General features: G+C 44.7%; 1 protein-coding gene across 1 annotated transcript in view; it reads left to right on the plus strand.

Moving 5' to 3' along the window:
- The window catches only part of AFF3 (ALF transcription elongation factor 3), a 556,703-nt gene that overhangs the window by 75,038 nt on the left and 456,028 nt on the right, over nt 1-25,637 (plus strand). The window contains exons 5-8 of the mRNA XM_065891597.1: nt 18,555-18,629; nt 20,939-21,059; nt 22,073-22,385; nt 22,515-22,900. Coding sequence (XP_065747669.1) covers nt 18,555-18,629; nt 20,939-21,059; nt 22,073-22,385; nt 22,515-22,900 — 895 coding nt within the window. The remainder of the gene's footprint in view (nt 1-18,554; nt 18,630-20,938; nt 21,060-22,072; nt 22,386-22,514; nt 22,901-25,637) is intronic.

The following is a 25,637-nucleotide window of genomic DNA, read 5'->3' on the forward strand; positions in this document are numbered from 1 at the left end:
CAGGAGTCCGTTCATTCATAATTGGTGCGTCTGGTTACTGCTTTGACTAAATGTGATTCATTCACACTTGGAGGCTCCTAGCACACCAGCAGCATTGGATTGAAGAAGGTTGACTAATTCAGTGAGGATTTCTTTAGCATAGCTTGTTGTGGGGTGCTGATACTTGGGTGAAATATGCCTCATAAGCATCATTGTTTTTGTTGTTTTTTTTTGCGGTACGCAGGCCTCTCACTGTTGTGGCCTCTCCCGTTGCGGAGCAACAGGCTCCGGACGCGCAGGCTCAGCGGCCATGGCTCACAGGCCCAGCCGCTCAGCGGCATGTGGGATCTTCCCGGACCGGGGCATCGGCAGGCGTGTCCCCTGCATCGGCAGGCGGACTCTCAACCACTGCGCCACCAGGGAAGCCCAGCATCATTGTTTTGACAGAGTTGGTATAAAGTAAGGGTGGCTCTTGGCGTGCGCATCCTCAAAGCAGGTTCCACTTCGTGTAGGCATGTGGTTCCGTGGGTGCCCAAAGGCTAAAGTTTGAACGGAGGAAGCTGAATAGAGGAAGTTGACCTTGGCCGTAGTGAAGAGAACCGTGGTTGGCCCCGAGGCACGTATTGCTCGTGATGTGATGCCGTGGAACAGCGTGCTGCCTTGTTGGTGACCTTGAGGAGGCCCAGGTGGGGCACGTGGTGATCCTTCCGGGGAATGGACCCTGGGACAAGGAAGGAACGGACTCCTTCCCTGCATCAGACTTCGCTTTTTAGAGCCAGGCCTTGGTACTTGACAATAACCATCCGTTAAAATTCAAAAAACAAAATCCCATGAGGCAGTTAGTGTGGGTGACATTTAATACGTCATGAATGGTGAACTTGAGTGACCTTGATGAAATGAGGGAACTTGGGTAGTAATTAGATGAGTATATTATGTTGCTATCTACCTTAGTTGCCCATATATACCTTTTTAGGATTCTTTGTAGGCACTAGATCAAAAGCCAGACACCTGTTATTTCTTGGTTCTTTGTGTGTAAAGTGTGATTTAGAGTCACTCACACTCTTTGTTTTAAAGAGAAATTTTTTTTCATTGATGCTCTGATATAAGTGGGCCAGCATTATCACCCCTCTGGAAAGTTTGGTGTTCACAGATAAAAACAAAAAGGAAAATTAGGTTTCAGTGGACTTTCATGGTAGTGGGAAAAGCTAGTTGCTCTAATGATTTTATTTATTTATTGTTTTGAATTCTGAACTGAAAAGAGATGGGTGTGCTTGAAAACTGAAGATGGGAGTAAGTCTGTTCAACTGATTTTTGTCCCTTTAGCTTTAATTTCTGTATTTAGTTCTTTTTTTTGCATTTAAGTCTATGTATGTTAATTCTTTTGTTTTCTGTGTATGTTAATTCTATTTTATATGTGTATATTTTATATGCAATGCCATTTTATATTTCCATTTCCTCTTACATTGTTATTCAGTGTACTTCTATGTGTTCTAATAAAATCAGTTTCTATATGTGTTTTCTGATTGACAGGTTGAAGAAGGAAATTGTTTTTTTTCTTGGTCGTAAAACTAAGCATAGAGTCATACCGGAAAGCTTTCGGAAAACAAATAGAACAACCCCTTTGTCAATGTGGACATTTCAGTTTGTCAAGCTACTTGCATGACTAGAGTGAGAAGCAATCTTAGAACAAGCATTTGATATTGATTTGCCAGGCTCAAGTAACAGGTTACTGCTTCACTTCTTGAGAATTGAATCACAATAATTCTGTGCTCTAAATAATACGTATCTCGAGAATTCCCTTGCATGATTTACGTGCTGCAGTGTAGCAAGAATAAATAATGGAGTCACACGACTTTAGATAAAGGTTGTATATTATTACTACATAATTTTATTGTATAGTAAATCTTAATTTGGGATACACAAAAAGCTGTTGCAGAGGTTCTTAAAAAGTTTTAGAGGCACATTGGATTATAAGAATTTGCATCTTTTTAAAATTAATCCAGATGCATTCTTAGCCATATGGCCTTTATTGTCCAATAAAAATCTCAAGTGGGAAATACTATTGCTTACAAAACATAGACCATTTTGCAAATCAGAATGGATTATCATTCAAAGCTGATATTAGAAATAGAATTCTATATTGTTTCCTCTTCTCAAAATTAAAATATGAAGTTATAATTAGCTACTCTGTGTTTCATATAAAAGTCAGATAGTATTTTTTTGCATATTTTAAATTTATTTCCAGAATTTACCATCTGGTAAATGGTTTGAGTTAATTTTAGAGAGTTGCAAGTAACTGGGATGTTTCATACGGATTTGACGAATCATGTAGCTCACATTTGCATTGTGTGAGTGTGTATGCAGTAAGCTAGTCATAGCTTAGATGTTTAAAATAAATCCATTTAATCTTAAACCTTTTTCTTCTAACCTCTCCTCGTACCCCAAGGCCATAGAAGTTTTGGGGCCATGGAAAAAATTATTTTTAATAATGAAGTTTTATTTCTTGCTCGTGCTAGATGTTCGTAACGTGTCAGTGTGAGTGGCTGCTCTCGGTGACATTGACATCACTCAGGGACCCAGGTGAAGGGAAACTCCTTTTTCTTTTTTTTTTTTTTTTGGCTGCGTTGGGTCTTTGTTGCCACGTGCGGGCTTTCTCTGGTTGCAGGGAGCGGGGCCTACTCTTTGTTGTGGTGCGCGGGCTTCTCATCACAGTGGCTTCTCTTGTTGCGGAGCACAGGCTCTAGGCATGTGGGCTTCAGTAATTGTGGCACGCGGGCTCAGTAGTTGTGGCTCACGGGCTTAGTTGCTCCATGGCATGTGGGATCTCCCTAGACCAGAGATCGAACCCGTGTCCCCTGCATAGGCAGGTGGATTCTTAACCACTATACCAGCAGGGAAGTCCCAAGGAAACGCCATTTCTATGCTTCCATATCTGGCAACGGAGGAAATACAGACATGACATATACAAGGATATGCATACTTATTCCCAAACTAGCTCCCAAACAATTGCGTATGGAATTGTGTGGAAATCAGCAAGCCGATTCCAGATATGTATGAGAAATACAAAGGGTTAAAAATACCAAGACAGTCTGGAAAAAGAAAAAGATTGTAGGACTAACTCTACTGGATAGTCAGATTTTATTATAAAGCTGTAATAATTAAGACATATTTTGTTGGCACAGGGGTGGGCAGATGGACAGATGAAATTGAAATGAGAATCCAGGAACAGAACTACACATATATAAAGACATAATTTTTGGCAAAGGTTGGGACTGCAGAGCATTGGGAAAATAATGGTCCTTTCAACTAATAGTGCTGGGTCATCTGGATCACCATATGAAAAAAAATGAAACTTGATCCATACATTTCATCAACATCAGTTGCAGGTTTTTTGTTTGTTTTCTGAACTGAGCTTGGTTTCACATGTAGTATGAGAATAGGGCTCAAGTTCAGTGCATTGAGTTGATTAGATCACGGACAGAGCGTAGATCATTGATTAAGTTTAGTAGAACGTCTCCAAAGCATCAGAAATCCCTCTCGGGCATCTTTCTAGTCATTATCCTTTCCTTTCTCCCCAGGGATAACCACTATTTTGAACCCCAGCACTGTAGTTTACTTGCTTTTGTACATCATACAAATGAATTATATAGTGGAATTATATAGTAGGTCTTCTCCGTATTGCTGCTTTCACTCAGTACGACGTCTGTGAGATTTCTTTATGTCGTTGCGTATAGCTGTAGTTCTTAAGGAGTGCAGAGTTAGGTGTCACTCCCCTAAAGGTAGGGTAGCTATATGTAAATCATTTGTAGTCATTCTGCATGGGAGGTTTATTTATTCATTCAGTTATTTGTTTATATAATATGGACTCACAGATATTTCTTTTATACTTTGGGCTATAATCCAGTACTATATTTTTTTGCTGAAATTGCTCCAGCTTTGGCTGTTGGAAACCCTTTCAGTTGACTTCTGTATCCTTTTGACATATGCCCATCCTTGTGCTGTTGTAGTTATTGTTTTGAGCACTTTTCTTGCTTTCTGGTACTGCACGTTGCTTCACACCTGTCTTGTATCTGTCCTGCCTCAGTCCGAGAATCAGCTGTTTCTCCCGGAAGCCCTGGTTTCCTTTACTGAAGAATGGTGTTACAAACCAAGATCTTGGCTTATTTCCCTTAGTATAATGTTCTCAAGGTCCATCCATGTTGTATGTGTTAGTTTGCTAGGTTTGCATGACAAAATATCACAGACTGAGGGGCTTAAACGACAGAAATTTAGTTTCTCACAGTCCTGGAGGCTGGAAGTCAAGGTTAAAGTGTTTGCAGGTTTGGTTTCTTCTGAGGCCTCTCTCCTTGGCTTGCAGAGGACAAGCTCTTGCTAGCTTTTCCTGTGGTCTTTTCATGCATAGGCCTTCCTGATTTCTCCTTTGTGTGTCCAAATTTCCTCTTCCTATAATAAGTATACCAGTCAGATTGGATTAGGACCCATTCTAATGACCTCATTTTAACTTAATCACCTCTTCAAAGGCCTGGTCTCCAAACACAGTTACATTCTGAGCTACTGGGGGTAAGGCTTCAATATATGAATTTTGGGGGGACGCAGTTCAGCCCATAATGTTGTAGCACGTGTCAGAATTTCCTTCCTGTTAAGGCTGAGTAATATTCCACTGTATGTGTAGACTACAGTTTGTTTATCCAGTAACTCATTGTTTGGGTTGTTTCCACCTCTTGGGTGTTGTGAATAGTGCTGCTGTGAACACGGATGTACAGACAGCTCTTTGAGACCGTCTTTCAAATCTTACAGGTGTATACCCAGAAGTAGAACTGTTTGGTCATATTGTAATTCTAGTTTTAATTGTGTGAGGAAGCGCCATGCTCTTTTCCATGGCAGTTGTACCATTTTATATTCCCATCAACAGTGTGTACAGGGTTCCAGTTTTTCCATATCCTTGCCAACACTTGTTATTTTGGGTTTTTTTTGAGAATACCCATCCTAATATGCATGAAGAATAACAAATATTTAATATACAGCATCAAACGTACTAAGTAAAAGCAAAGGAAAAAGGAAATTTTATTTTTTCTGTTTCTCAGAAATAACCGGTGTTAACGTCTTGGTATTCTCTTAGATTTTTTATATATGTGTGCGTGTATATGCGCACACACGCACATACATATGCTTGTGTATAAATTTAACAAAACTTTAATCACATTGCTTATATAATTTTTATCCTGTTTTTCATTTAATATTACATTATGGGCATTTCCTATGTCATTAAATATTACTGAAACACATGAGTTTAATGGCTGCAACATACACAATAGTTTCATTATTTTCTGATTATTGCTCACAAGGTTGCTTCTTGTTCCCCCTGTTATATACAATTTTCTGATGAAAATTTCATCTACATGTATCTCTGCATTTCTGACAATTTTGTTTGGCCAGATTCCTAGAAGGGGGTTAGCAAGGTAAACAGTTCTCTTTAAAGTTTCTGAATATATACTACAAAATGCACAGTTGTTTCCAGCCATGTGGGAGACACCCAATACTTACCGGGATTGAATATTATCTTTCCAACTTGTTTTTAAAAATCTTTTCCAATTGAGTACATAAAAAAATGATTTCAATTTGATTTAGTTTGCATTTCCTTAATTATTCGCGAAGATGTGCAGTTTTCACATATTTCTTTTTTCTTCTGTGAATTTAATATGCCTGGTAAATAATTGACACGGCTAGGAAATGGCACATTGGATTTGCAGAATTACCAATATTTTTATAGATGCTGTTAGAGTTGCGATTAGTCACAGCCTTTAATGTTTAAGAAAATGTGATATGTCTAATACTAATATTAAGAGATGGTGTTGCATTTATTGATGATAATTTTGTTGCTCTGTAAGACTTGTAAAAACTAGTCAGAGACAAACTGCTTGAAACATAAATATTGGAAACAAAGGAAACACATAATCTGAGGAAACATTCATTTTTATCAAAAATTGTAAGTTGAAAATAAATTAATATCATAAATAGTATTTCTCAAACAGCAAACGAAGTTTGATTAGATGAAAGATAAGGAGACAGTTTCACACAAAAACTGGGGAGAGTACTGGGGAAGTCCTAAGGTAGGAGAGAGTTGGAGGGCAGTGGACAGTTAATAAATCTGTAGCCAGGAGAGTAGGGTTCAGAGTTCCTGGAGGACCTTGGCAGTTCACCAAACCCTTTCTGATGTCAATTGTTATCCCACTGTAAGTCGAAAGTCCCAGATGCCCCTGCACTCGGGTTCCTAGTCTTGAGGTTCTGTATGTCTTGGAAGAAGCAGACAAGTTGAGTTCCTAAAGGGAAGTTCCCAGAGCTGCTATCAGATGACCTGGTGTCTTCTGAATTATCCTCGGGAATCATGCAGGTAATTTGTCTGAGGCCCAGATGATACTGGGGCAGGTGCAGGGAGAAAGTAGATGCTCTCCGGGTGAACACAGTGATTTTTTTTTTTTTTTCTTGGCATGCCTAAGTACAGGGGAAAAACTGAGAGATTCAGAAAGTTCCTGCTTGATGTAGAGTTCGGTTGGATTAAACTCTGTAGCTGAGGTGTGGAGAGTTGGTTTAGTTCATCCTTGGGGAGGGAGGGGGTGGGTAGGAGAGAAGGAGAGTGGAGAAAATAGGCCTGGCCTGGTAGGGAGAGCCAGGATCCTGGTATAGTGTAGCACATGACTTACTAATCATCGCCTTAATTTTACATTTTGCACGTTTATAGATACTTCAGAAGGGGAAGAACAAATTAAAACTGTTAATATTCCTAAAATATAATGCTTTTTATTCAAAAAGTAATATGTGGCTATAAAATAACCAAGGAAGACAGAAGAGTATGTATTCTTTTCCATCCTCACCACTCCATCATTCATCTCAGAGATAACTATTTAAACGTTTTTATGTATCCATAAACACACACACGTTATTCTATGTCAGAGAGATTATATCATCCTTCCCTCTACAACTTATTCTTTTCACTTTATATGTCTTGGATGTTTTCCATGTCTGTACATTTAGATCCACACCATCCAGTAGCTACATACTCTTCCATTGTACGAAGTACTGTAGTTGGTTAAGCAGTCCTAGGAATGATACTCCACTGGTTTTAAATCTGTATTTGTTTTGTAATTTAATTAATAATTTGCTTTGCGGTGGTACCCTAAATATGAAGAGTATATTCCTAAGTAGGAGATGCCTGGGTCAAAGTCAGCATTTAGTGATGGCCTGCTCAGGCCACCTATCTGAGATGGATGAGGGGTGGTATTTCTTTCTGCATTATGGGTGTTTTAATCACCTTCCATCCAGCTCTTCGTGGTACTTCACGTTGGCAGAACATGTTCACATTTCCAAACACCCCGTTCCCTTCTTACTGATCAGCGTGCGGATTGGTTTTGTTTACCGTGCCTGAGCTGAAGGCCTGCAGCTTGGAGTAGCTCCCAACTACTGCCCCTGGGTCTTCTCCCTCCTGGCCCAATGGTGATGCCTTTGAATGTAGAGGAGAGTCCTTGGAAGTTATGGGCCCAGTGGGAGGAGATAGTCTTGTCTAATGGGAGGCTTTGCTATGTCATTTCTATAATTCCAAGCCAACTCTGAGTGCTTTTCTTCTTATTTAAGAAAGCTTCAAGTTCAGTAATTTTCTAGGATGTTTCCCACTGAGATGTTACAGTATCTTCTATAAATGCATGTAGATTTTTCATTGCGAAAGGACATCATGACACTTCATGTCTCTTTGTGCAAATCTTTTTTTTTTTGCAGTACGCGGGCCTCTCACTGTTGTGGCGTCTCCTGTTGCGGAGCACAGGCTCCGGACGCTCAGGCTCAGTGGCCACGACTCACGGGCCCAGCTGCTCCGCGGCATGTGGGATCTTCCCGGACTGGGGCACGAACCCGTGTCCCCTGCATCGGCAGGCGGACTCTCAACCACTGCGCCAACAGGGAAGCCCTGTGCAAATCTTAAAGAAAAAATTATTTGGTGAAGCCTAGCTTCATCAACGCCTTGTACCTGAAAGGCATTTGTGTGTCCAAGCACATGCTTTACTGTCCCGGGAGGACCAGGCAAATCCACTCCCAGTGTTGCTTCTCCTCCCTGGCTTCAGTGAAGGTGGGGTTAGTGCAAAAGAAATTTGGTGATTCATTCATCCATCTGTTCATCTACTCATTCAACGAACGGCCATTGAGTGTCTCCTGTGAGCCAGGCTTTGTTCTCAGCTAATTCTGAGGGGTGCGGACATTAATAAATTTATCCTAATATCACAGAGCTACTTACATTACCTGTGACATTGGGCTTACTCTGTTGTGTACGGGCATATGTGGGAAACATAAAAAGAGACAGAAAGAGCAAGAGCTGAGGGAGGAGAGGAAAGGAGAGGAGAAGGTGACATTTTAAGAGAACATGAAGCAAACGTGTTGTCAGAACAGACTTAGTGAGTGTCCTCTTTGAAACGTTTCTTAAAGAACTGTGATAGTTATCATGTGTAGGCAGCCCCACAGTATATAATATTCTGAAAGTTCTAGGGAATCAAATAAAATAGTTTTATGATAGATTGCATGTCTAGTTGAAATGGGGGAACGTGTAAGTGATACAGCAGCCATGGGAGGACCCCTTGGTTTTCTGACACTGTTATATGGATATTTAGAATCAGTCATCTTTAGTGTCACTAGCACAGAACGAATTATAGAAATGTAGAGTTCAAATAATTCATAATTCTCAACATTTTCCTCTAAGTCAAGCGTAATTGACTACAGAATTTTCACCCCGGGAAGATGGAGGAACGTCCTCAGGCGTCTGTGTCAAGGTGTGGGCCACAGACTAGCCGGCACTTTGTATATAGTGAGTGTTAACGGAACATTTTTTGAATAAAAATATATTATTTTAAAAACTTAAATCGTCTTTAATATGCAGAACTTAGAATTTTGATTCTAACAGTTATTTCAGAATAATGTTTAAATTTTCTAAGTCCTACTTTTTCATTGAAGAAAGGTCTTTATCTGTAAAACGAGCATAAGGAGCTGTTTATGACACACAGATTTTATTTCATTATATATATTCATTTACTAAAATGTGTTTTGCATAAATAAGGGGTACATAACAGGTTTGTAGAGAGGGATAAACATGAGAACAAATACAACTTTCTTTATAAACTCTCCAGCACCAGACAGTTGGCCAATATTGGCATTATTGTGATTCTCATTATTATATTCTATAACCATAAAGAATATTTTAGGATCCAAGATCTGAGTGGATTTTCATTCTGTTTGTTCAAACTGTGGAATGTGTATAGGCCACATTTTGATAAGGAAGGAGAAAAAATATTAAACAACCATTGAGCATCTATTTTTAAAGCATTGTTCTCTTTGCCGACTCTGTGCTAGGCAATATTCTAGGTGCTGGAAATACAGAAAGTACACATAGGCCCTCTGCTTGTGGAACTAACCATTTAATGGAGGATTCAGATAATCAGTACAAGAAAAGTGATGTGGAAACCGTAGGTTTCTATGTAGGAGTTATGAAGGGCCCCCTGGTCTCTTGGGGGTGTCAGGGAATGTTTCTGAGAGGGGAACACCGCTAAGCTGAGACCTCCAGGGTCGGGAGGAGGGGGCCAGGTGGAGAGCAGAGGTGTTGAAGGCACAGAGAGTAGCACACACCTGGGCTCAGAGATTGGGGAGATTGAGGGCTGACAGTGGGGAGAGAACAGGGGCCGGGGTCCTTCCAGGCTGTGGCTGCCAGAGTTGGATTCTGTCCAGCGGCAGGGTGGTACCAGAGCGGTGACATGATCAAATCTCTGTTTCAGAAAACCCCACTCTGGCTTGACTCTGGAGAAGCCATTGGACTGGGGCAGGAAGAACAGCTGGGAGACCCTTTCGGAGGCACTGCCAGGGTCTGGAGAGAGCCCAGGGTGGCCTGGACTGAGGAGCGGGCGGTGGAGGAGAGAGCTGGACCAATCTGAGTGACGTTGACAGTGCTGGGGACTGATTGGAGATGAGGGGCAGTGGCATGGGAACGATGGAGCCAAGCTGATTCCCGCCTTTCTGGCCCGAGCGATGTAGTGGCTAGTGGTGCTGATGTGGGCAAACAGAACGGAGGCCGAGGCTGGGGTGGCAGGTGGAGGTGCGCTCGGGAGACCGGCTCTGTGTGTCTGTGGGAAGCCTGACTTGGGGAGACCACGTGGATGGTTGGATAGTTGGGTCTGGAGCGGAGAAGGGAGACGTGGGTGCCCCTTGGAGCCTTGCACGCGTCATCAACGTGAAAACGGCACCTGCAGGCAAGGAATGCACAGCGTCACCCAGGAAGAGGCCAGGCCTAGAGCCTGGAGTGACAGCACATTTTACAGGAGCGGTGCAGGAAGAGAAACACGCAGGCACACTCGGGAGTAGCCCGAGAGGCAGGAGGAAAACAAGCTCGCAGCCCCACAGCCCGGGGAGAGAGCGTGTGGAGGTGGCGGTGTTGGCCGTGTGGGGGGGGGCTGGGCAGTGAGGAGTGTCCGTGGAGGCCCCGCGAGGAGGGGGACCTTGCTGTGTGAACGCAGATCACATGGGTTTCGGAGAACCAGGCCTTGGAGAGAGAGCAGCTCTGCAGAAATCTGTGTCTCATAAAGAGCAACAGCCCGAGGAGGACAGGGGGTCAGGGGAGGCTCCTCCTTTTCTTTCCTTCCTTTTTTCTTTTTTAAAGCTGAGGGCCTTGAAGGGGTTTATTTGCTGTGGAGAAAAAGCCAGTTGAGACCCAGATGGTGACCAAATAGGGGGAAGTGCATCTGTGGGGAGGTGGAGGGTGGATGGAAGGTGGGGAGTAAACGGAAGGGGGCTTTAGAGCCCAGGGGGGCGGGTCCTCGTGGCAAGGAGGAAGGATTCGCCCTGAGAGAGGAGAAGGGGAGGCCTGAGGTCCAGGTGAGGCGGGTGGAGGACAGGATGTTGAGGGGGGCCTCTGCCCGGGGGTTTCTGTTTCTCTGTGACCCAGGAAGGGAGCCCTGGGCCTCGCACTCCAGTCCTGCCTCCCTGGGGACCACGGAGGCTCCATCCTCGGGGTGGGGGGTGTCTTCATTCCCTTTCAGTCCTGAGGATCACTACTGTCTTATTTCCCTCTTTGCTGCATCCTTTACCCACTGAGACTTCTGGCTGAGCTGGATAAACTGCTTTGTACCAAAGGAAGCCATTCTCATCTTCAAAGCAGGGCCTCCTTCCCTCCCAGATGAATGGTTGAGTCCATTTCGGTAGTTTCTATCTGTGCTGTCCACGTGGAAAATCCTCGCGGTGGGCCCGTCTGCTCAGACGTGGGAAGGTGTTTGAGGCCGTGCCTGTCCCTTTAACGCCCTCTCCATAGGGGAAGCTCTCTTTGCTTTCATCCTAGCCTGGGGCTAGTTTTGTACCTCAGGAGCCCAAGCTCTTACCTGCCTTCAGAGATTCCCCGTCAGCAGGTCAGTGCGTATCTCGGTCGTGGTTCTGGGAGGACACAAAGTCGAGGAGTCGGGCTCAGGAGAAGCTGGAGCCATGTGTTCATGGCTGGTGTTCGGGGTCGCAGGGCTCTCCTCTTCTAGGAGCCCGACCCATCAACGTCAGGAAGGTATATGAGGGGACTCAGCCACCCTTCTGCCCCCCCCCCCATGTGAGCACCACGCCCATGACTCTGAGGGGCCGCGCAGGGGTGCTTTGGGAGAGCATCCTGGTTACAACATAGGCACGCTGGAAGATAGGACCCATCCTGTGTACGGCTTTAAAATCCTAGGAGCTGAAGGTTAGCAACTGACGCTGTAAAGTGAAAATGAAATTTAACTGAGCATTTAGTGGAGGAAAAGTAATTTATTGGCTCTACCATGAAAAGCCCTGGGAGTAGGCGTTCTTCTCACCCTGGATGCCAGTGATGGATGCCGGCTCTGTGCTGCAGGCTGCAAGTGGGCTCTTCAGAAGAGCATAGTAGGGACTTCGCATGTGGGTCTCATTTGGTTATGTTACTGCTTTTGTGAGGCTCTGCTGTGTCTTTATATTCTACCAAGGAGAAGATGGTAAATCAGGGTAATTGCTTCATCCCAAGGCACTTTTATATTGTAAAGCAAAGAGGTCCTGTTAAGAAACTCAAATTAACTTCGGCTGTTGATACTATATGCAGAGCCTCTTTGAAAGCTGCTTGTCATACAGCCTGGCGGTTTATCACGGAGCAATTCCATTAGAACCTGACACTTGTTCTCAAGGCACCAAGACTTAGGATCCCTCAGGAAAAGCATTTAACCCTTGGCAATGCAAAGCTGTCATTTATCTGTCATCTCTCTAAAAACTCACTGGAGCATGTTTACGAGAGAGATTTGGAGCAGTCGTCATTTCCACTGAATTAGAAATAGATGTGGGCTTCAGTAAATAGTCAAGAAACAGTAAAGTGTCCAGGCCCACGCTGCAGAAGTGGCCTGGCGCTGCTAGTTCCATTATAAAATGCACTTACCGCGGTATTCCGTAATTCTCAAGGAGCTCCCTGAACAGGACTCAGCGACTGGAGTATTAGCTAATTGCTGCTGCTGACTCATTTGAATTGCTTACCCAGTTCTATTTTATAGGCTTTAGAAGAATGGTTAAGGTTCATGTATATCCGCCAAGGAGGCTTAGCAGGCCTTAGACGAATGAACTGCAATGGTCGCGATCTGAAAATTAACAGCCTTCTGCCTGGCATTTACAAACAAAGGATGGAGGTGCCGTTTGTCAAAGCCCGTCAGGGAGCAGGTTCCCCAGGGAGCCAGGCCAGCAGAGTCGAAGAAGTCAGTCTCTGGTGCCAGACTGCCTGGCTTCAGACCCAGGCATTGTCTCTCACTGGCTGTGGGCATTTGACAAGTTAGTTAACCTCGGAGCCTCTCGTTCCTTCATGGGTGGACGGGGAAATGTCTCTTGGGGTTTTAAAGACTGTTAAATGAAATAATGCACGTGAAGTCCTTCCTACAGTGGCTGCATATAGTAATAAAGGGAAATTGGTATTAGCAAAATTTAATATGGGCCTGATGGGTCTGAGATGATGGTATAGATCATCCCAAAAGGCTAGTTTTCATTGGAATATTTACTGGCTAAATTTTTCTGTGGGCGTCTGTTACTTTATGACTCCCTTCAATTTCCTAGTTTCACAAAAGCTGTGGTACAGAAGTGATTATGGCACAAACCAGCCTCAATTCTGTTCCCATTCTTGTAGAACAGATCGGCAGCCCTAAGGCAGAGATCTGTAAATGCTCTGAGTTTCAAGATTGAATTAAGATTGCGACAGCCTTTGTGGTCAGAGATAAACAAGTAAGGTTGGGCTGACCTTTTCAAGATGTCCCTGGTGGAAGTAATCAAGGGGGTGATGCTTCCAAAGCTCGTGGTGAGCCAGAGGCATAAAGCTGTTGGGGGAAAACCGAGTGAACAGGCATGGGAACTGGAATGCAGTGACTCACAGAGAACAGCCTGGTGTAAGTGAGCAGGGTCCTAGTAATGTTCTTTAGGATTTAAGGGTTCGTCGTATGCGCTGTTGGCCAGTCCTCACTCCCCAGCAGGTCTTTAACCACCAGCCTCACCACCACCACCACCGTCACCACGACCACAGTTGCCATCGTCACCACCGTCATCATCACTGCCGTCACCATCAGCACCACCGTCACCATCACCACCATCATCACCAGCACCATAGCTACAACAGCTCAGGGCCTTGATGGACCCCAGTTGGGAGCATCCTTGCTTCCTCCCCAATCTCTGTCTCCAGCCCCATCTTCTCAGCCTGACTTGCCTCTATCACCCGCTCACTCCCTGACCACCTTTCTGCCCTCCAGTCCACTGGCTCTGACTGCAGACCAAGGAAGGAATTTGCAAGTAAACTTCAGCAACCTTGCTTTTCCCTGATTTAAGGAGGGATTACTGATCTTTTAGTATTTGCTCTAAAAATAACAGGAGACGTTAATTGGTTTGACCCATTCAATTTAAAGCAGTTGTTATTGTTTTGGAGCGCTTGATTACGTTTCCTTAATTATACACAGTTGCTGCTCCGAAGAGAGGAGCGTGTCTCTGGAACATTCTTCCCCTCTTCCTTTGGTGCCTCTTCTTCCCGTTGGCCCTTGTGACCTCAGCCCCCACCCCGGGGGCGGGTGAGCAGGGCATCCCAGGACTGTCCGCATCCCAGGACTGAAAAGACTGTCTCCTCTGTGGTCCAACTGATCGAGGCCAGTCCTGATGCAAACTGCAAGGAAAGGGCGAGCGAGTCTGGGAGTCTCCTTTCATTCTCCCCTGCATCCATCCTTCACTTAACTCCCAACCGAGCCTGCTTTCAGGAAGGGATCAGGTAAACTTATTTAGGGCGAGGTAGTTTAGCAGTGGAGCAAACCAAAGAAACGAAACTTTGAATGTGGAATTCCAAGTGGCTAAAGAAGGAAGATGGTGTGGTGAGGACAAAGGTCACCTCCTCCAAATATTCTCAAAGGCCACTTAATAGTAATTTATGTATCTTGTACTTCTGAGTCCTCCCTCTTCCCTTCCCTCTCCTCCACCTGCCCCTTTCTCAAGACCCAGCTCAAAGCAGCTCTCTTGCAGGACGCAATCCTGGCTCCTTCTGCATGCCGGACCACAGGATGTTAACATTCTCTGCTTAGAAGGATCCCTTCCTCTCCTCCCCCTGGTCCCCTAGACTGCTAGCTTCTCAGCAGCAGGATAGGCTGGTAGCAGCCCTAATGGTCTTCCCAGTATCTGACACAAGGGCATTCAGGAGGCATTCAGAAATGCTTTTGGACTAAAGTGAATTGTAGTTCTGCTATTGGAGGAGGACAGTATTTTTTCAACATGGAGAACATGATAACTTTATCCAGAAGACAGGTAAAAGGTTTCTTATTCTCTTTTTTTTTTTCCATTGGAGTATAGTTGCTTTACAACATTGTGTTAGTTTCTGCTGTACGATGAAGTGAATCAGCTATATGTATACATATACCCCTCCCTCTTGGACCTCCCTCCCCCCATCCCACCCATCTAGGTCATCACAGAGCACAGAGCTGAGCTCCCTGTGCTATACAGCAGGTTCCCACTAGCTAGCTATTTTACACATGGTAGTGTATATACGTCAATCCTAACCTCCCAATTCATCCCACCCTCCCCTTCCCCCGCTGTGTCCACACGTCCATTCTCTACATCTACATCTCTATTCCTGCCCCGTAAATAGGTTCATCTCATTCTCTTCTCCTTGAATTCACTCATTTCCTAGATCCCAACCCTGGAGATACACCAGTAGGTAGAATTACGGGGTGTTTTTTTGTTTGTTTGTTTTTTTGGTTTGTTTTTTTAAGGATGAAACACTTTGATATTCTAGTCAAGGGGTGCAATGAACCACATATACCCTTGGCTGAAAGCCTTTGTCTTGGGAGATGCAGTTTGTTTGAAGCGAGTGGTCAGGTTTGAACGGGCTGCACGTGGATCAGGGCAGGAAGGAGGAGGGCAGAGTCTCTCTCTGGCCAGTGGGTCTGCTGGGTCAAATCTGGGGCTCAGTTGCAGAGGCCGCTGTGCCAGCTCCAGCGCCTTCCCTCCAGGAGGGCAGCGTGGGCACAGATTGGAGTTGGCTGGTGCCTGGGTCGGATCCGGTGAACGTGATGGCACCGTCAGCCCTAGCAGGCTTACTCTAGACTCTGTAATTTCTTTATTCACTCACCCGTCCTCCATTCCTCTATTCTGTAGTACATGGATATCCTTTTCGTATGGGTGCTGTGGAAAGAGACCGATTTTTGTTTTTCGTCGTTTTGGGAGTATAAAAATAACAGGCCAGCCTTTGATCCAGAATTCTTCTTTTACTTCTTTCTGAAGGAGAGAGGACTTCCCTTGGTTTCACTCACCCTGCTTAGCTTTGCTGTGGCTCACGTTCACAACTGGTGGACACTGGGCTTGTAGACACTAGGGTGTAGGAAGTGTGGCCACTTCCTGGCGCTTAGGTAGGTCCTGTCTCCCGGATAGACCTGAAGAAAATACTTTGGACATTGCTGTTCTTTCCACGTGATGTCGGATGATCAGACTCTCATCCTAAGTTCCTCGATCTTTAAAAAAGTTAACCTAGGAGTATCTACCAGCTTTGTCTTTCTTCAAGGGACATTGTAAGGATAACGAAGAGACATACATGTGAAATGTTGTGAGCTCAGTGGAAGGGAGAAGGCTTGAGGCTCAAAGGTATTACTGTTATTTAGTTCCATGCTGTTATCATGTGATTTTGGAAATGAGGATAATATCATATTTGGATATCTTTTCCTCCTTAACCAGCATAATTGGCTTTGGCCACTGCCCTACAAAATACTTCACGCGTCATCAATGTGAAAATGGCACCTGCAGGCAAGGAATGCACAGCGTCACCCAGGAAGAGGCCAGGCCTAGAGCCTGGAGTGACAGCACATTTTACAGGAGCGGTGCGGGAAGAGAAACACACAGGCACACTCGGGAGTAGCCCGAGAGGCAGGAGGAAAACAAGCTCGCAGCCCCACAGCCCGGGGAGAGAGCGTGTGGAGGTGGCGGTGTTGGCCGTGTGGGGGGGGGCTGGGCAGTGAGGAGTGTCCGTGGAGGCCCCGCGAGGAGGGGGACCTTGCTGTGTGAACGCAGATCACATGGGTTTCGGAGAACCAGGCCTTGGAAAGAGAGCAGCTCTGCAGAAATCTGTGTCTCATAAAGAGCAACAGCCCGAGGAGGGCAGGGGGTCAGGGAAGGCTCCTCCTTTTCTTTCCTTTTTTTGTTTAGTTTTTATGACTTTTATTAAATCCTTACAAAACAGAATACAAAATTCCAGCGTTGACAGTCGGTGTAAAGGAAAACTTCTGAGCTGTATCAGTTCACCTGGTGCAGTGGAGTTAAAGTGCTTGGATGTGTTTCCCCCACTTGAAAAAAATTTGAGGTTTCTTTTGTCGTTTTTACACATCTTAACATTGAAGCACTGCTGTGCCCCCTTCCCCCAGCGCCAGACTCGTTCACAGTAACGGTTCTGGCCAGTCCTTTCGGGCCGCACTGTCGTTGTGACAGGGGGAGGAAGTGGCTGTCCCGCCTTTGAGAGGAAAAAAAAAAAAAAAAGCTGCTCACAGCTCAGCTTTCCTGAGTAAAATGGCCATGGCGCCTGCAGCCAGCGAGAGTCCATTTGTTTCTTCTTTACAAAAAGGCAGAATCCCCGGTTTCAAAATGTGGAATCACATTTTCTGGGACTGTTATACATCTGCAATAAATAATAAATAGTCTCGTAGCAGTTGGCTGCCTCTAATGCAAAATAAGTAAATACATTTGGCAACATCCATTCGAAGAGTGTGATTCTTGTAATTGTCACAGAAGGAAGGAAGCAACTCACAGACGATAGAGATTTTGCCGTCTGCGAGTAACAAAGGAACATAACTCATAACACGAGGTTCTTACTGAGTTTAATTGATGTATTAGCATGCCAGGAATTGGAATTCTCTACTGCAGCCGTCCCCAGGGAAGCTGACCTGACATGCAGCACGTCAGGGGAGAAGGTTCCTTTGCTTGTAGAGCAAATGGCCTGGCCCTCCTGTTGCTGGGATGGCAGAAGAGGGAAGAGGGCTGAGTTTTAATGGTGACACGTCAAGAGAGAGGCGTGCTCCAGGATTGTGACAACCTGCCCAGACCTCACTTGCGGTCAGTGGAACGGCGGACTCACTGTCGAGAAGGTACTGTCTTTACGAGTCAGAAGAGGTACAAGTTCAGATGCTTAGAGATGAGGGCTGGCAAGTCCAGGCTTTCTCTTCCAGTGACATTTGCTTTATGCAGATGACATTTTAGCTTCCTGGGCCTGACATGACAGGAGGGGGTTGTGGTTCTAGTTCAGGATGAGTGGGTGGGTTCCTGTTAGGAGGCGCTGAGCGCTCAGTGGAAGTGGCCGAGCTGAGAAACCCGAGGAAAGGCAGTCAACAAGTCTTGCCTCTGGTGCAGGGTTTCCTCTGCCCTCCTCCAGAGAAGGGGGACGGGTTGTCATCTTCGGTCATTCTGGTTTCAGCTGATGGTGTGGAGGGCACGGCGTGGCACAGGCATCGTGGCGGTCCCGTGAAAGGTGGCCAGTGCGCTTCTGTCAGTACCTCATGTGGAGGTGGTCCTGCGGGCATTCAGTCCTCCTCGTATCAGAGGCCATAGGCTGGGCGTGCCAGCGGGACCTCATTAGAGAACTTTACTCAGCGGTGGTTTGCATCTGGGAGCGCTTTTGGTTATCTTCCAGCTTAAAGGGGTTGGGAAATGAGGCAGGTTTACTTAAGGAGTGCTTCCCCCTCACCTCCCTCTTCTCCACATTTGGAAGGGATCGTTGACCTTGGCAATGCAGTGAGTCGGATACCTGCCTCATTGATTTGGGCTTGTATCCTAATGCCTCTGTCTTAAACATCCAAGTCACGTTGCAAAATCGGTAGGGTTTCCAAATGTATCTTCATTGCTATACCCTGCATTGTTCCTGACCTTCTCTTCACACGTCCTGTGCCCTTTGGACCCTGACGTCTTGTGCCCTTTCTCCCTGGCCTTTGGGTAAAAGCTGACAAACTCGTGGACACTAAGGTGCTGAGGGTTGAGCAGGTGTAAAGTGTTTTCCCTTCTTGTGGTGTCTACATTTCTTACAGGGGCGAAGACATCTTAAACCAGAGGAGTGACTCTCTAGTTGTGGAATTTCAGTCGTCAGCCAGCAGATGCAGGAGGTATTCTATTGGGTATGGGGGCTTCTCAGAAGCCTGGAAATCATCCTAAATGACCACCTGCTCCATGTTACATCAGGCCACTTCGTGCATCACACCAGTCTTGTGTGTTTGGTTGGCTTGACCTGGCTGAGGACAGCAAGCATGTCTGTGGGAGTCTCTGTGCATGGAGTTGCACACAGTAGGTGCTTCACAAACCGCTGTACCTATGGGAGAGGAGGAGAAGTACGTTGCATGCAATGCGAGCTTGTGTTTCTGATTGCAAATGCTGGTTTTGGTCCAGAAATCAAGCCAGTTCATAGAAAACCTGCAGTGCCTCTCTTGGCTGCAGCCCACTTCATGCCCATCCACAGCATGAGTTGTGTATCCTCAGAACAGTCTCCATTTGAAATCCATGGAATGTTCACGAAAGCTGGGGTTTCATATTGCAGAAGCATATTGCCCTGCAAGCAGGGCAGGACAGTCGTGCGCCTTCCTTTGAATCTGAAGCCTGGTTCTGTGATTGAGTGTCATTCCCATCTCGTGCCTCCCTTATGCCCGTCACTGTCACCACGGCCACCCCGGAGAGTTTCCAGTGACTGTGGGGTTGGAGCGGTGAGCCTCACCGTTGGGAGGCTGGGGCAGCAGCCTCCCTTTACATGAAGGTCACTGCTTGGGCTTCCAAATCGAGTAACTTTGGGTAATGTACTAAGGCTGAATTAAAATGCTAATAGGCTACATGTTCTGGGTATTTTAACCTGCCCTGATCTGAAATTTAAATGAAATGCCTTAGGTGCTCTCAAAGTCTTGACAGAAGCATAGTTAGCATCACCCCTTAGACAGTGAATTTAAAATATACCCTGGCCACACGGGCAGAGCTAGGAAGATAAGCAATATTTATTTTATGATCATTTTATTTGCGTCCTCTACAGCAACATGACACAAGTATGCTCTTTTATTCGAGATAGCAATTTAGCTGAAACATAACAAAACCAAACCCCAAACCTCACTATTTTTTAAGTTTCTTTGAACCTGCACATTCTCTTCTTATCAGCAACATTTAATAGCAGTGCGTTGGATTTGGGGCACCTGAAGCTATGCCAAAGCCCTTTTGTAGATTTCCTTCGCATTTAAACCTTGTGACGACACCATGAAGACATTGGGCTGCAGAGAGATTGCATGGCGTTTTCGTCATCATATCACTGGTTATGGCAGGACCACAGTCAGGACGTGGCTGTCCTGGCTCCCAGCTCCAGCCTCTGTCCACTAGATCAAGCTTGGACTCTAAGCAAAGCGATGACAAGGTCACTTAAACCAAATGGGTCTGCTTGAAATGCACACAGCTGCTCATTTGGAGGACATGGCAGTTCCTTACAAGGGGTAGTGTCAGTTCCGTTGTCTACACTGGGGCCAGATTTCTCTGTCTACGGAGTTGAAAAGACAAGTCTATTTCCTTCGGTCACTTAAGTCACTTCCTTATTATTAGTTGAATTAGCCTTTTAGTTTTTTCCTTACTAGGAGGAAGGAACACTGTTTTTTCCTTAAGTCCTTCTAGTTATTTGGTTTCTGGTCACTTTGTAATTATATCTTGGGAGAATGGATATTAATTTTCTTGCACAAAAAGGCTGAGTTCCTTGATGACATAACCATGTTTCAATTTCCGTCCTCTCTCTCGTTGCCTACACCCCTTCCTCTTAGCACATTTTTCATAGTGAGGAAGAGTGATCGTGTGAAATATATCAGAAGGAAGGATGGATTCAGTAGGAGTTTGACAACTTGACTGCTTTAGCAGAGATGAGAAGAAGGCTCATAACAGTGAAAACCACTGCAGCATGGAGTTTTAACAGCTCTTTTGGGACCTAATTAATGAAAGAATCACTACAGAAGCACAGCCATGCCAAAAAAAAAAAAGAAAGAAAGAGAGAAAGAAAAGAGTAGGAGCGTTTCCATATAACACTCTGGGGCCATGTCATAAGAGGAAATACGCTCATAATTTCTATTTACACATCTCTGTAATTACCTTCTGTTTGAAGATTATTTTCAGTCTTCTCCTGTCAAAGTTGCTTAGATATTTCCTCTTTCACACATCAGGCAGAGAGGTCTAGTACTGGTTGCAGCTTGTCCTAAGGATTTGTTTTTCCTCCCGAAGAATGGAATTCTCGGACACCCGAGTCATACTGCTTGATTAGACTGGCTTTCATCTGATCCATGTTCCCCGTTACCATTGCCATTTGCCCGTGAATCAGACCTCTGCATTCAGGTGAATGTTGTATTGAGCATTACCTTTAACTTTTTCACGTGTGGTGGTTCTCTCTTCTCTCTCCCTGATGCAGTGTCTATGAACCAGACAGGAACGTGTTACGGAGGAAAGAACGAGAAAGAAGAAATCAGGAAACCCAGCAGGATGATGGCGCGTTTAATTCCAGTTACTCCCTCTTTAGTGAACCCTACAAGGTAGATGGTTTTCACTTGTCCATCTCCACCCCTCATCCCTCCCTCTAACCCCGTCGGCCGTCTTGACTACAGGAGTTGGCCAACCAAACTTCAGACAGCTCAGCCCCTGAGGACGGGGTCTTCCCCCACAAATTTTGTTGCCTCTTTCACATGTCTTTACTGGCTAGTCCCTCAATGAAATATAACTTTCGTTTAAGATGGAGATCTGCGTGCTATGACTTTTATCAATAATTGGTTTCATCTCTGCATCAGTTTGCAAAGTCACTGCCATTTGTTGTGTTTTCTTAGCTATTAGGAAACAAACACTAAAAAGAGGTTGGGTTACGTATTTGTCACCCACAGATCATGCTAGGAGCAGGGTACTTGATAGGGCTCATAAGAAAGGGCATGTTGGATTGTTTCTCATTTATATCAAAGGCCAGAAATATACCTTCACTTGCAAAATGAAGTAGCTCCCCAGATTTCATTCCTATTTCAGGCTGCTTGGAACTGGGGATGGTTCAGGCCGAGGGCTTCCTGCAGACTGAACCCCACACTCGTTGTAAGCTTCTCTCTCATTTCTTTTGCCTGTCCCTCTGGGTTTCTAACAAGAATAATTCTATATTTAGAAGTTGGAAGCAAAATAATTTGAGCCAAATCTGAATTTTCAAGGAAAGCTTGCAGTGGGATGAAAAAAGAAAATGGAAAAGAAAATCTAGTCCTGGAAAGACTTAATCCAGACCAGGTTGTGAAGTTGCAATCGTAACTTTCCTGATTTCCTTGGCTGTGGCACAGTACCAAGGAGAGATGCTTCGTTCATGCCCTCTGAGGCCATTAGCTGCGGTCCAGTCCTAGTGAGATACAGAGTGTTGACAGACGTCTTCAGAGACGCTGACCATTTTGATGGAATCTCTGAGCTCCCATTCTGGATGTGGCAACCCTGGCTCTTCTAGCAGTAAAGGCGCCTCTCCATCATTTCCCTTGTTTCCATTGTCTGTAACAGGAGCATGGATGTTATGTTCTTCTTTTTCCAGACTAACAAGGGGGATGAGCTCTCCAACCGGCTCCAGAACACTTTAGGCAATTACGATGAAATGAAAGACTTTTTAACGGATAGATCGAATCAGAGTCATCTCGTTGGCGTTCCCAAACCTGGGGTTCCTCAGGCTCCCGTGAACAAGATTGACGAGCATTTTGTTGCAGATTCGAGAGCCCAGACCCAGCCTGCATCCGTCTGCAGCACCACATCCTCCGCCCCAGCAGTGGTCCCTGGGCAGCAGAGTAAGAGGGGCACTGTGGGCTGGCAGAAGGCCGGGCACCCACCGTCCGATGGCCAACAGAGAGCAAGTAAGCACGGACACAGGACGCTTGATTTGAACAGACCTGCTCACCCAGAGAACCATAATAAAAACCCTAACCCCTGTGTCTTGAGCCCCTCATCCTCATCTGCCTCTTCTTCTTCTTCTTCCAAATCAGCACAACAGGGCTCTCTCAGGACCTTGCTCGGAGATGGTGTTGGCAGACAGCAGCCGCGGACCAAACAGGTGTGCAACGTCGAGGTGGGTCTTCAGACCCAGGACAGGCCACCTGCTATGGGAGCCAAGCACAGCGGCAGTGGCCACTGTGTTCAGAACTTTCCTCCATCCCTGGCTTCAAAGCCTAGCCTCGTCCAGCAGAAACCGACTGCCTACGTGCGGCCGATGGATGGCCAAGATCAGGCTCCCAATGAGTCTCCGAAGCTGAAGTCGTCCACAGAGACCAGCGTGCACTGTGCGTCATACAGGGGAGCCTCAGCCGCGAAGCCAGAGTCCGCCAGAACCAAGGCCAAGCTTGCCAAGTTCAGCATCCCCAAACAAGGAGAGGTGAGTCTTTCCTCAACACCACTTACACGCTTCCGAGTAGTTCCAAGGGACGAGCTGACTAGTTGTAAATTCCATTCCCGTGTATCTTCATTTCAGTGTGTGACTGATGTCATGTGGGATTTGTAGCCATCAGTATGGAAGGATGTACACATCCGTAATGATTTCTTAAAATCTCAAATTGGTTATAATCAGAGTATTTTTAAGTACCAACAAATGCTGTTGTGGTGTGTCCGTGTTAGTTCAGGAAGGAATGCCTCCGTCAGTATAGTTCAAGGGATTTGTGTGTGTGTGTGTGTGGGTGTACAAGCCAATGTTGTCAGAGGTTTTATACCCTGGAATAAGAGTATGTCAAAGCTTTTAGTATGTTAAGAGGTTAATTTTTGGGTAAAAGAGTTCAGAAATTCAACGTTTTTGTCAGTTTTGAAATGTTCCAGGACAAACATCACAAGGGTAGACCCCATCGTGAGTTTTAAAGTAATTGTTAAATGATTCAGTATTGAATATGGTGATTATTCAAATGTTTTAGGTGTCCCATCCATATTAAAATATTTGAGGTCCAGGTTGGTCGTTGCTAATCAAGTGAGAATTCTCCTTGTTCTAGAAAAAATGATCTTCGGTTATATGAAGAGAGTGAAATATTTTAGTTCAGAATCTTCTGGTTTACATTTTGAGTTTATTCTGAAGTGTTTTTTCACTGCATTACAAAACACATGGGATGGATGTAAGGACCGTTAGACTTCAAAACAAGTAAATCACAATCACAGAGGTAGCAAAGAGGCTGCGGTCACTTGAACAGTACATCTGGATGGAAAATGAGGTTTTGTTTGAGAAAAGCACATCTCGTACTCTATTCCAAATTGATGACAGTTGTCCGGAACATGTGAAGAGAAAGTATGACTGCACGTTTTTTTGTTGTTTTGTTTTGCTGTGATATGGTATACCAGCTAAAATACAACATGAGCTCCAGGACATTGTACTTAGGAACTGTTCACCTTTTTTTTTTTTTGATATATTCTTTTCTAAAGATGGAATAACAGTGTGGCCAGAATATTCTTTGTATCTTAATTTGATCTAGTAACCAAACGAAACAAATGATTTGACATTTCTTATTGCCTGTCCGGCAAGGCTGAGCTTTACCCATTTCTGAGCTCTCATCTCAGAAAGCGTCAGGCACCCATGGGGAGGTCAATGTATTCCCCTTAGAGAAGACATTTATTACTCAGAGATGTTTACACAGGTTCTCATGAGGAAATTAAGTGACATGTATACCAGTAACTTCTTTTGATTATTCATTTACAGTGGATCCCAAAAAGTGTTAATTAGGAATTAATGGAAGCACAACGTAAGTTCTGCAAGCATTTACGTTTTTAAAAGTTTGTGGGAAACACACGTAGTTACCCTCTTTCAGAACTGAAGTTGTCAAGCTCTTTGATTCGTGTTTTCCTCATCAAAGAGCCTGTACCAGCCAATAAAGCATGACTCATTTTTTGAACAGAGGGGACTCACCACCAGGATTCCCTTCATAATTTTAATCCCCAGTGATTCCTTGTTAAAATGATTTTCATGTACCAAAGAAACTCCAAGTTTATTAGGTAACAGTGTATTTACTTTGGAACCTGATGAGTTGATAAAGCTCTGGTGCAAAGCCTGTTTTTGACAACCAGGGCAGCCTTATGTGGATGACTCTAGTTTCATCAGGCTTTTGGGTATGTCCTTGATCACGTGGACACTTCCAGGATGCCCTGTCAGGACCCCTGACTGGGAATGACACTCTGTACAGGTGTTGGGTAATCACAGAAAGAGGGAACTTTTTCTGTGAGATAGAGGGTCCCACCGAGAGAAATTAGAGCTTTTATACAGGAAGTGTTTCATTTCCCTCCGTGACATTGAACTCTCCTAACATTCTGTCAATACAGGTGGTATATTTCAAAGAGGCCAATCATACATTGATAGAAAAGAAGTAAGAAGAAGTGTTGTTTGTGGAACAAAGTTATAGTCGGTGGGGGGGTGGTGGTATTTTGGGTTTTTTTGGTTTTTGGTGGGGGAGGGTATACAGTCATTATTTTAGCCCAAAGCTTTGCATATTATGGAAACTATGGTAATTTGAATCTTGTAAATCTTGTGTGTTCAAACAGTCCACAATTATAATAACAATTATGACTCTTTCTCAGTGGGCAACAGGGGGCTACCTGGAAGTTTGAAAGTGACGCTTCCTAGCCTTCAGACTCAAAGGGTTTGTTGGTTGGTTGGTTGGTTTCTTTACAGTACCCAAGGGACTAAGAAATAACCTTTTGCAGATGTATCATTCAGTATTTATAGGACGTTTCTATAAAGCCACAATCATAATAGAAATGGAAGAATTTTAACAACTAATTGGATTTGAAGGAATATTTGCTTTTATTTTTTGGAGGGTTTAAAACAGTGTGGCACACCGTTTAAAAAAATTTTAATGCCTATATATTTTTAAAACAGATACCACCTCTATGAAAATGTCCTTTCATTAGTACTGACATTGATTTCCACTGAGAGAGGGAATGTGTATTTTAGGAAAATTGACAGAGGAGATGACCTGAAGGGAACTTACATTACTTGACTACACTTTTTCAGGATGTTAGCTGGAAAGCAAGACTTAAGACAGTGTGAAGAATTTGGGGGCTAAAAGGAAGCACTGGGTAAAAGTGACATGAAGACAAGGGAAGTGAAAATATAGCTGTATGACACTGCATAGGGATGTTCC

Source organism: Phocoena phocoena, chromosome 14 (genome assembly GCF_963924675.1).
Source record: "Phocoena phocoena chromosome 14, mPhoPho1.1, whole genome shotgun sequence".
NCBI classification, from domain to species: Eukaryota; Metazoa; Chordata; class Mammalia; order Artiodactyla; family Phocoenidae; genus Phocoena; species Phocoena phocoena.